Genomic DNA, 12,800 nt, shown 5'->3' with positions numbered 1-12,800 from the left:
TTCATATATTGAATAGAAGCCCCACTAGTTCTGTTCAAAATATGACACCTCATGAAACTTGGAGCGGGTGCAAACCAAATGTGAAATATTTTCGTATTTTTGGATGTATTGCATATGCCCATATTCCAGATGCTGCTAGAAAGAAGTTGGATGATAAAGGCCAAAAATGTATTTTTCTTGGTATTAGTGACAATTCAAAGGCTTATCGTTTATTGAATCCTATTACCAAGAAAATTGTTATTAGCCGTGATGTCCTTTTTTATGAAGAAGCAACTTGGAATTAGAACAATGCTGGTTCTTCCCAATAAATTTCAGTTGGTAATGAAGAAGAAGAAGAAGAACAACCTTTGGAGATTAGTTCACAAGCTGGTTCCATAATACAAGATGATGGAGCTGTTGAACATGAATCAAATGATGTTCAATCCAACAATGAACGTCCTCAACGTAGCAAAAGTGCACCGACATGGATGGAAGACAATGAAGTATATGGGATTAGTAAATCTGGAAATTCAGCTAGTCATTTTGCTTTAATTTCAGATTGTGATCCTATAGCCTTTATTGATGTTGCCAAAGATCCTAAGTGGAAGTAAGCCATGGATGAGGAGATTAGAGCAATTGAAAGAAATAATACTTGGGAGTTGACAGATCTTCCAAAAAATCAGAAGACCATTGGTGTCAAATGGGTTTACAAGACAAAGTTGAAGGATAATGGAGAGGTCGACAAGTATAAAGCTCGCTTAGTTGCAATAAGCAAGAGCATGGTGTTGACTATGAAGAGGTATTTGCTCCTGTTGCACGGTTGGACACCATAAGATTAGTAATTGCTTTGGCTGCTCAAAATGCATGGAGTATCTTCCAGTTAGATGTGAAGTCCGCCTTCCTACATAGTGAGCTACAAGAAAAGATATTTATCGAACAATCTCCTGGCTATGTGAAATCTGGTGCTGAAAATAAGGTGTACAGGTTGAAAAGGGCTCTATATGGGCTAAAACAAGCTCCAAGAGTTTGGTATAGCCGTATAGATACTTATTTTTTAAATGAGGAATTTCGAAAGTGTCCATATGAACATACTCTTTATATAAAGAAGAATGATGCAGGAGTTCTAATAGTATGTTTGTATGTTGATGACTTAATTTATACCGGAAGTGATATGGCTATGATTAAAAATTTTAAGAAGTCAATGATGGTCGATTTTGACATGTCGGATTTGGGTATGATGCGTTATTTTCTTGGTATAGAAGTGAAAAAATCTGCTGGTGGGATTTTTATTTGTCAAAGGAAATATGTACAAGATATTCTAGATGGATTCCAGATGAAAAATTGCAACTCTGTGAGCACACCAATGGAGAAGGGTCTGAAGCTCATTAAAGAACCTGAAGGTAGAGAGGTGGACAACACTCTTTATAAGCAAATGGTTGGAAGCTTGATGTACTTAGCGGCAACAAGACCTGATGTCATGCATGCTGTAAGTCTTATTAGCAGATTCATGGAGTGTCCAAAAGAAGTACATTTACAAGCTGCTAAAAGGATCTTACGGTACTTGAAAGGTACTAGTGAGTTTGAAATTTTTTACAAGAAGAACGCAACGGGAGATTTGCTTAGTTATACTGACAGTGACTATGCTGGAAATCTAGATGACAGAAAGAGTACATCTGGATATGTTTTTATGCTAGGCTCTGGAGTTATTTCTTGGTCTTCAAAGAAACAACCTATTGTTACTTTGTCGACTACTGAGGCGGAGTATGTAGCTGCAACATCATGTGCTTGTCAAGCTATTTGGTTGAGAAACATCCTTGAAGAACTTCTTTTTAAGCAGGAAGGGCCTACACCCATTTATTGTGACAATACCTCAACAATTAATCTTTCAAAGAATCAAGTTCTACACGAAAGGAGTAAACATATAGATGTGAAGTATCACTTCTTGCGTGATCTCACAAAGGATGCAAAGATCAGCTTTGTTTATTGCAGAAGTGAGGAGCAGGTTGCAGACATATTCACAAAGCCCTTGAAGCTAGTGTCATTCCTAAAGCTACGTGACTTGCTTGGAGTTTGCAAATTAAACTGAAAGATGTTTCAGTTTAAGGGAGGGAATGTTGGCAATTTAGCTTTGTAGGTCGTTTAGCTCATTTGTTAATATGTTAATTCTTTACTGATGTAATGTAGGCAGCAGTTAAATTAGTAGTTTCCTTGTCTTTAGGCTACATGTGCTAGTGGAGTTTATGGTCAAGTTAGTGGAGTAGTTTCCTCTTCAATTTAGGAGTCATGGACATCTTCAGTTATTAATTTTTTTCTATTTAAAGTGTCTGATGTATTTGATATATTACTCAAGTCAATTAAATACTTTCATTGTCTGTTACTTTCTCATATATGCTACTGACAATTTTTAACAATAATCACTATCACCACTTTTAAATCCACCACCACAATCCTCCATCAGCTGCCCCTTCTCTCTGTTACAGAAATTTCATATTACTGACATCATTCATATAGTCTAACACATAGTATATTTTTATGCAAATTTGTTTACTCAATTCTTTCTAGGGCTCAGTATCGCAAATAAAGTAGACGAAACCATCTGCAACAATATTAAGCAGCTCTATGATAAAAAATTTACTTTAAACACAATCAAATTAAAAGATAATACTAACATAAGTGATGTTATTTATATAAATAATCTTATATAAGAGACCTACCGTATAAAAATCTCGTAAAATATTTACTTTAAACACAATCAAATTAAAAGATAATAATAACAAAGTTCAAATTCAATTAATACAATTTCGCAGACTTAATTTTCGTTCTTAAAGGTTTAGGGAAATCAACAAAACCCTTATCCAAATCACAACTACATTCATCACGATTTAGGCGCAGAGTTCCAATATCACTATCCACGAGCCGAAAGAATAAAACATAAGAACAAAATTTAGCACTAAACCAGAATCACTGGAAGAATAAAAGTAGAGATCGAATATTTACTTAATTACAAACGAGTAGAAATTCAGAAGAACAGATAAATTAGTCGGATGAACAATTGAACAACAAAAAGAAACAAAAGAGGAATTTGAATACGGTCCACAGATTGTTGTTGAAGATATGTAGCACACATATATTATTTTTTTGGATGGTGCTGAAGCGAGTTCGAAGAAAATTCAAAAGGAAACAAGAATAAAAAAGGAAATTATTTTTGCAATTACATAGAGAAGGGTTATGGTGGCAGGTTTAAAGTAGTGGAAGTAATTTGGTGATTGGGTGATGGTGATGATGGTGGTTGAGTGAAGGGGAAGGTGATGGTAAAGGAAGAAGGGGAGGGGATAAACGGGGTTGGTGCAGTTAAGTGGCATTGCTACGCTGCGTCTACCTCATCAAAATATCAGGCCATGTGAGATGGTGTTAGATATGGTGGAGGTCCTAACGGAGGAAGGATATTTTTGCACTATAACATCGGAGCTTTGATGGATAGATAATATAACGGAGAGTATATATATGATCCTTTTCGCAGACACACGCAAAGAGAGAAAGAGGCCGGAGTGTTTACATGCACAGGCGATGAACAAAGCTAGCTCTAGCCTAAGGGCACTAAAAACAATTATTTTAAAGCTCAAAATTCAAATGATCTAAATAGATCAAGTAATTTTCACTTCGAAATATATTTGAATTATCTAAATGTATTAAAATTATTGACATTTTATTTAATAGTAAAAAATTGAGATCATTACATGATGAAATTTAGAAATATATACATACATATGTGTGTGTGTGTGAGAGAGAGAGAGAAGTTTTACATAGAAATATGTTTGAACTATTTAAAACGTATGAAATTATTTTTGACATTATATTTATATGTAAAAATTCAAACTACTATGGGATGAGAATTTTAAAAAATATTATGTAAAACTTGAATATTCGTAAAACGTTACATAATTTTTTTGTGAATGGTAAAGATACGTGCAAGTTGGCTTGAACATCATCATTAAAAACAAGTTTAAATAAACATATATACGAATCTAATTGTATAATTTCAAACCACTAATACTAAATTTGGGTTAAGACACTAATTTTATCAAGATTTTATGTATTATACTCAGCCTTAGATCGGCGCTGCCACATAAATCTTGGTCTTAAACATAATAGCAAAATAAATTTTGATTTTAAAAAGAATAGGTATAATATGCTCGAAGATGCAACTCCATTAGAGTATGTATTTAGCGTATAATATATCGTATTTTGTGTAACTGTACCCAATCATTAGATCAACACCATCTTTTCCAATGTTGCCGCATCATCATGACCTGCACTAAATTGTGCAGTCATATTTAAACTGGAATTTTTGGCTCACTTTTTTTCTATAAAAAATTATTGATTAGTAGGCAAAAAAACTCGTCTCGAGATGAGTAATTTGATATCATTTCGAGCCTAACAACCTCATTTGTGCAAAGGTCTTCAATCTTCTCTTATAACCTTTATTATATTTCTCTCTCTTTTTATAAAACATAAAAGATTCTAAAATTCAATAACATTCTCAATTTTCTTATGCTAACCTAAGTGTCATCCATTAGATTAAGAACTTGGTTGAACAATTTGAAAATTTCATCATTGGTAGTTACCAAGCCACCAATAAAAAGATGAAGAGTTTTGAAGGATGAAGAGTTTATTCAAGAATCAAGCTTTTTTTTCTTCTATTTTTCATTCTTAAATATTTTAGTAGGTTTTAACGACTCATTTCTATTTCATATATTGTTTATAGCATTGGAATTTCGATCGATGCAAAATTTGTTATGCACAACTATTGATGAAGAAGTCAAATAATTCCCTTTTGACTAAAATTGATGAAGAGGTCAAAAAAATTCTTTTTGGTTCACGCGGTTCCCTCTAACCAATATAGAAACAAGTTTGAAGAATTATATATGTAGCTTTTCTATATTGCAATCTCTAGTTCATTTTGCATTTTTTTTTTTATCTTATGTTTTGGCTATGATAATAGCAGGAGCCCTTAGAGGAGACATTTGATATTCATTTTGTATATCTAAGGAAGTCAAATCTTAATCCTTGTTAGAGAAAAAAGTATCTGGTATAAAGTCGACAGGTTTGGCTGCTCCCCTATGGCCCCCACTTCCACTGTTGATGCGTATGAAAGATTATTGTCCATTATTCCAGAATTTTTCAATTATGGAAAGGTCTTCAAGGTTCACAAATGATATTCAACATTATTTATTTTCTATAGTGATTTCTTATTCACTTACTTTAACTAGTCCTTTTTCCATGTATGATCAGTCAAAACTCTCACAAGACACTTCCTTTTTTGTTCCAGATTGATTATTTTCTTATTTTAAAATTATTATGGGCTTTTAAAATTATTCAATTATGAGATATTTACCTATATATGCGAATATGAAAGCCTATTTACCATTATTATGGACATCGGCACTTAATTACCTAATATAGAACCTTAAGGGTTTTTTAGGTAGCTATCTCCTCCTTACGCATCTCGTCATGTAAAGACATCCATCTCTATCTATACCAAATAAATAACTCCATCATTCCAAATTCCTCTTTATGCTCTTATGTTATTAACGACGCGAAAAAAGTGGGCATTTAGGTTACATGAATCAGTGAAGTTGAATTTCTAGATAGATCTTTTTGTGTTCTAAAGAATATCGATTAACGAGATTTGTATCGAACTCTATTTATCTCTGTATAAAGCTAAACTCTCGTATAAATAAGTAGAGAAGTACTTGATTAATTACATATTTTAGATCATATTTTGCATTGTTATGGCTGAACAAATGATGGTTATGGTAGTTTTCGTGATGAATATGGTGGTTTTTCTGGTGGTAGTCGGGTGGTGAAATAGTTTTATATCGGATATATGTTGGGGATATATTGGGTGTATATTTTATGTTTTCTCAATGTATCACTGGATAAATAGTGATACACACACGACATACAAAATACATACAATAACACAATTGTGTGCAAGTTGTCTATGTTGTATGTTTTTATCGGATTGTATACAACAATATAATTATATGTTATTTGCATGTAAGTTGTATGCTTTTACCGCTTAGTATATATTTGATTAAAAAACTCTTGCTACTTTTGAAAATTAGGCTTTCTTGTTAAATTGAATAATTAAGGGGCCTAATTTTGTATATCTTAGACCACACGAAACCCACACTTCTAAATTTTACCTATATCTTTATTTGAGATTCAAACAAAAGAAAAAAATTCTTTTTGTATGAAATGTTTAATATTCGTTGATAGATCTAAAACTTATGCCGTAGAAAGTAGAAACTGACATCAGGCTATTGGCCTTGCCTTGAACAGCCCAATTCGACCGAATGGCCCATTTCTCAATTAATTCAAAATCTTACATACATGAGGCGCAACATTCAACTATTGTGACACGTAGCTCATTTGTCTAAGAAATACTCCCTCCGTCCCATTTTACCGGCGCTTTGGCTCAAAAAATTTATTTCAAGATTAAACTTGTTAATTATTTTCAACTATACTCTTGATATCAAAGGACTGGCAGTTTTTTTAATACTACTGAATTTCCAAAAACTATTTAATACGTATAACTTAATAAACTATACCTTGTATTTATTATTTTTCTTAATGAACGTGAAAAGAACTAAAATGATAGCTGAAAAATTGAACGAAGGGAGTAATACGCCGTTTGGTAGGATGCATTAGAGAAAATAATCCATGCATTAACTTTTGGTATTACTAATCCCTTGTTTGGTATACTTTTTTAACATATATATTACTAATGAAAGTATTAGTTATACAACATATTTGGTATTATCCTATGTATAACTAATACATAGCAAATTATAGTATTAGCATACCAAGGCTATTAATGCATGCATTAGCATGACTAAAGAAAAAATTATCCTTAAAATCCTTTAAAGCTAAAGAATATGGATGGCACTTTTGTAAACAACTAATTTTCTTAAAAATTATGCAATGCATTTTAATTTTTAATACACCACACCAAACAATGGATAAGAAATAATCTTTGTATAACTAATGCTTGTATTACTAATCCATATATTACTAATCCCTTCATTACTAATACACCTTATTCGTCACTATTTTTATACACCCTACCAAACGACAACAAGAAAAAGAACAAGGACAAAGGCACAAAGTCATTAGTTGCTATAACTTACAGCAGTTATGTTAAAAACAATGTAACAGCTGATGAGTGAATTTCACCTGTTCTATGTGAATTTCCGTATTGCTTAATAGTATTATCTTATTTGCAGTGATAATAAGTAGCGGAAAATTTCTTTTGAAGAAAATGAGGAGGAGTAGAAAGAGGACTGCTAAAGTTTAGGGGCGGATACATATGGAACTAAGCGGTGTCACGCGACATCGTTTCGTCGGAAAATTTTACAAAATATATGTAGTAATTCAGTACGGTAATAAGAAAAAAAAGATACTACTTGACATATATTATTGCTTGGCACACTGGTCAAGCTCTTGATATTTTTCTAAGAGTTCAGATGTTCAAACCACAACTAGATCATATTTTTTTAAAATATCCGAGAGAGTTTCTATTGCTAAAATATATGGTAAGGCAGAATTAAACTCACGATCTCTTCTAACTTAAGACTCTATACAACTAATGGACTAAGGCTATCTCTTGTTAAGTAAGATAATAATTAATATTATTTATTTTTTGCTCTTATATAAATATCGACACCGCTTACAAAAAATTATATGTACGCCCCTATGCTAAGGTGCTAGTGTTCCACCAGAAAATCCACAGCTTCTTTTGCATTTTACTAATATATGTTTGTCTTCTCTTTTACTTTTCCTTCCCTAATTAGGTTAATTGTTTGAAACTGGGGCCTTCTTAAGTTAGAATTGTGTTCCTCTTTTGAATCTTTCTTTCTTTCCCATTTAAAATCAGAGCTTTAGCTAAAAACGTGTCCTTCTTTTGGATTCTTCATATAATATACTGTCTGTTTTATTTGTCGTGACAGAATTACTATTTGGGGATTTATTTAAAGTTTTCATTGATCATATTTTTTATAAGTACTTTTTAGTTATTTTAAATTATTAATTATTATGATTTATAGTATTTTTTTATGTAATTTTTAAATATGTAAATTTTATTTTATAATTTTTAAAAATCTTATGTCCGAATTCGCACTAAAACTTAATCTGTTTGACGTTCATATTCCGAAAAATTCACATTTTTGGGGTGATCTTCGGAGATGAAAGATTTAAAGAAAATCCCTGATTCCGTGATTGTCGCCACTATTTATTGAGGGATATTTTCTCTTACTATTTTTTAAACTCTGGGCTAGACAATTTATGGCTAAATTATGTTATGGCTAACTGAAAGTAAACTATAGTGTGGGCCTGGCTATGTTTTTTTTCCCTAAACTAAAACGAATGGAGTATACTAATCCCAAAACATATTTTTATATTACGTATAAGAAAGAATTGCTTTGTTTATGATTTGGTAGTTAACTAATCCTAATGGGTCAACGACTTAACGAAGAGACTTTCTATTGGGCCGGAAGCCCAAAAAGGACTTGGAGTCGCTGTCAACGAAGTCGTTGTGGACCCCATTTGAACAACAAACATGTCACGCCGCCACGTCATACAGCGTGGACCCGGCGGCTATCTGTCAAACAGCAATCTGTAAAAGGCTGAAACCCATCTACCACCACGCGCCCACCACCAACTTCCCTGACTCGCCACTGACTCAGCCTGACTCGTTCTCTCCTTTTCTCCTTTCCTCTTCAGAAAAAAACCCTAATTTAATCAACCCTTTTTCCACGATATTGAGATTTTCAGAAGAATTATGTTTGAATTTCCTTGAAAATGTCAGTGAAAGAGCTGAAAGAGCGGCATATGGCCGCTACACAAACTGTAAATGATCTCCGTGAAAAACTTAAGCAGAAGCGTCTCCAATTACTCGACACTGATGGTTATTTCTTGCTTCCATTCCTCATTTATTGTTGATTTCGGAGTTTTAAGTTACTTTTGTTTAGAGATCTGATTTTTCATTTTTATTTTTTAAAAAAAAATTTGGCAGTATCTGGGTATGCAAGGTCGCAAGGTAAAACTCCGGTCATCTTTGGCCCAACAGATCTGGTTTGTTGTAGGATCCTGCAAGGACACACTGGAAAGGTAGATACTTTCTTCAATTTGTGAATTTTATTCCAAGTGTTGTCTGTATTTGCACTTTATTTTCCTCATTTTGTTCCAATAGTTGTCTGTATTTGCACATTTGTTGCCTATCCCAAAAAGAATACAAATAAATTCATGCTTTATATTTCCCAATTTTTCTAACACTCTTTTCATCCGGGACATACAAAGTGTTTGATCCATAAATTTGACAACTTAAATCGGAATTCATTTAACTTGACAAATTTTGTCTTTTGATGTGATATATCTTATGAAACCAACTTTCTAACTATTACTGTAGTATTTTGTTCTCCTACCAGTAATGTGATAAATAAGCTAGATTTACATCTTGAGCTTCTCATTCTGTCAAACACAGTCATGTAAAAAAGGGAGAAAGGGAGTATTAGTTAGTACTATGATATTTAAGAATAGGATAAAAGATTTTAAGCTTTGGTGGATTTTACTCTTCTGGGCTAATGGTTGTTAGATTTTTACAGTTAGTGGTATATCAAAGCAAGTATTTTAAAAGTCTTACTGCAAGCTTATACCCACAACATGTAGGAAGCTGGCAAACAATTTTTGAACTGTGCATGAGTTTAAGAAGTGCTGACCACGATGTTAAACTACTTGATTCTCCGATGTTGTGTCTGCTGAATTTGGATTAATACTTGGTCAACTAGTTAGTTATATTCCACTCAGAAACTTGGAGATTGAGCAAAGATGATTGTGAAGTCAAGCTAATTAGTTGGAAGCTGTTAGTGAAACGAGTTTGCTTTTCTAAGGGCGGCTATAGTAATAACTATTAGACCATGAATGTAAGATCAATTGGAGACTTCACCCATACAGAGGCCAAAGTTAATTAAGAAACATCATACTTATCGTGAACTAACAAAACAAAAGCACCTTAAGTACCAGTAATCATTAAATAAATTGAAAAAATGTTACATGATCATACTCGCTTCTGACTTTTGTTTCTTTAGGTGTGTATAATATCCTCTAAGAACTTTGTTGATGTATCTGAATAATGTATTGATGGAGAGGCTAAAGCAAGTAAATAAGGAATTTTCATACTTAAGAGTATGTTATATGACCATAAGGAAACATCATAATCCACGACAACTTAGTTGATGTATGTTGGATATCATAATATAAATCGAGTATTGCTTACTAATTATGAAGTTTTATGACCAAAATCTTAAAACTATTCCGCAGGTATATTCACTGGATTGGACTCCAGAAAAGAATCGTATAGTCAGTGCATCCCAAGATGGCAGATTAATAGTGTGGAATGCTCTCACAAGCCAGAAAACCCATGCAATTAAGCTTCCATGTGCTTGGGTTATGACCTGCGCCTTCTCTCCTAGTGGGCAGTCTGTTGCCTGCGGTGGCCTTGACAGTGTCTGCTCTATCTTCAACTTAAATTCACCGATCGATAAGGATGGGAACCATCCTGTATCAAGAATGCTTAGTGGGCATAAGGGGTATGTGTCTTCCTGTCAGTATGTTCCAGATGAGGATACTCACGTAATAACTAGTTCTGGTGATCAAACATGTGTCCTTTGGGATATAACTACTGGCTTAAGAACTTCTGTCTTTGGAGGTGAGTTTCAATCCGGGCACACCGCAGATGTACAAAGGTAAGTTGGTGATCAACTTACTATGCAAATATTTTATCTCTGTCCTTGAACTATGTTAAACATTTTTTCTGCATATATTTTGGGAAATAATCTTGTTTCTTTTCCATTTATCCAGTGTCTCAATTAGTTCATCAAACCCCAGACTGTTTGTGTCTGGGTCCTGTGACTCAACTGCTCGACTATGGGACACCCGAGTTGCTAGTCGAGCACAGCGAACATTCTATGGTCATGAGGGAGATGTTAATACTGTAAAGTTCTTCCCTGATGGTAATAGATTTGGAACTGGTTCAGATGATGGAACCTGCAGATTATTTGACATTAGGACTGGACACCAGCTGCAAGTGTACTACCAGCCGCATGGTGATGGTGATATCCCTCATGTGACTTCCATGGCATTTTCTATCTCAGGCCGTCTTCTCTTTGTCGGGTACTCAAATGGTGATTGTTATGTGTGGGACACCCTATTAGCAAAGGTACAAGAAAGTCGCATCTTGTTTTTAACTCATTTCTCCGAAGAAGAAAAAAAACTCTTTATCATTCTGGAAATTATTGTTTGCAAACATTTTGAGATGATTCTTGGTCCAAGTATACTCATAGACATCTCTTCTTTTTCAATAGCATTCTGTGCAACCTTCTGATAAGTAACATTAAAATGTATTATCATTTTCCTTTTGGGATAGCATTTTCACTTCTTATAGTTTGATTGTTTGTGCATGTTTATGTTTATGATGTCTTTGTTCTTCTTCTTTGGCATCAGCCTTATTCTTGCATTTACTCTTTGACTCAATAGGTGGTCCTAAACTTGGGAGCAGTTCAAAACTCTCATGAAGGGCGAATAAGTTGCCTGGGACTGTCAGCTGATGGGAGCGCCTTATGTACAGGAAGTTGGGATACAAACCTGAAGGTAAGCTTCGGAGTGGTTTTCTTTTTCTAATTAACGAGAAACCAAAATTATATTTTTCAAGCATCAAGCAAAATATAATGAATTGAAGAAATCTAATATATTAAAACCATTTAATTTATAGAGTTATGTGCATGCAGGAAGAACTTATTTAAATAATAACCCTGTTATCATTGAGAAACCAGTACCTTGAAATTTAGGGCCTCAGCTTTGCCCTTTGAATTAGACTTCGTGATGTTTAGCCTTGAATATCAAGTAATTACCTGAAAGAAATGATTTACAATCAAATGATGCTCATCTCTTTTGTTTTCCCCGCAATAGATTCCTATGACTGCATCACAGTTCAGTTTCCCAAGTATTCTACTGTTCTGATTGTTGTTAGATCTGTATGCGTTTATAACAAGATCTTAAATTCCTTCTTCCTTTTGGCAGATTTGGGCTTTTGGAGGGCACAGAAGTGTGATCTGAATGATGAAACACCTCATTCTGTTATTTAATTCCTGTCCCTTTTCATTCTCATTTTCTTTCATAGCTAGCCTATTATTCGCGTTTCCTTTGGCATTGTCATAACCTGTAGATCTCTTGTATTCCAGTTAATATATCAGGCAGAGAAACCAAACTGTTCCACTTGTGATCATATGTGCGATCATATGAAAATGACAAATATTACTGGATCAGCACCAGTTGTAAAGATAGCCTGTTTGTTTTCAAAATTGTCTGATGGCTTCAGCTGCTTCTGTAATTAAATTTCTTTAATAGACGCTTGAAGAATGGAAACAAGCTTTTCTTTTGCCACCATTTAAAAGCTGTTGAGATACTGAAATGGTCAGCTGATAGAACAGCCTAGGCATGAACATTTGCTCTTGGGTTAACAAGAGTCTTTAGTAAAAATGTTCATTGTTTTCTGGCTTTCTATCATATTTGAGAATATTCCCACTCAATACAATTTTATGTATGTGTGTGCATGTGCAAGTGTATCAACAACAGCTAACATACCCAGTCTTATACCACACCGTGGGGTCTGGGGAGGGTAGTGTGTACGCAAACTTTATCCCTAACTTGTGAGGATAGAGAGGTTGTTTCCAATAGACCCTCGGTTCAGGAAAGCATAAGCA

At 33.8% G+C, this 12,800-nt stretch overlaps 1 protein-coding gene across 1 annotated transcript; it reads left to right on the top strand.

The window, feature by feature from the left end:
- Window positions 1–8,768: 8,768 nt before the first annotated feature.
- Window positions 8,769–12,362, top strand: LOC107760597 (guanine nucleotide-binding protein subunit beta-2). The gene is given in 6 exon segments (NM_001324698.1): window positions 8,769–8,947; window positions 9,056–9,150; window positions 10,360–10,784; window positions 10,900–11,257; window positions 11,575–11,688; window positions 12,118–12,362. Coding segments are annotated over 6 exon segments (1,134 nt in total). The 5' UTR covers window positions 8,769–8,841; the 3' UTR covers window positions 12,154–12,362.
- The last annotated feature ends 438 nt before the right edge of the window (window positions 12,363–12,800 follow it).

Source organism: Nicotiana tabacum, chromosome 19 (genome assembly GCF_000715075.1).
Source record: "Nicotiana tabacum cultivar K326 chromosome 19, ASM71507v2, whole genome shotgun sequence".
NCBI lineage: Eukaryota > Viridiplantae > Streptophyta > Magnoliopsida > Solanales > Solanaceae > Nicotiana > Nicotiana tabacum.
Note: the sequence above shows the minus strand (reverse complement) of the source record. Positions and strands in the feature narration are given on the sequence as shown.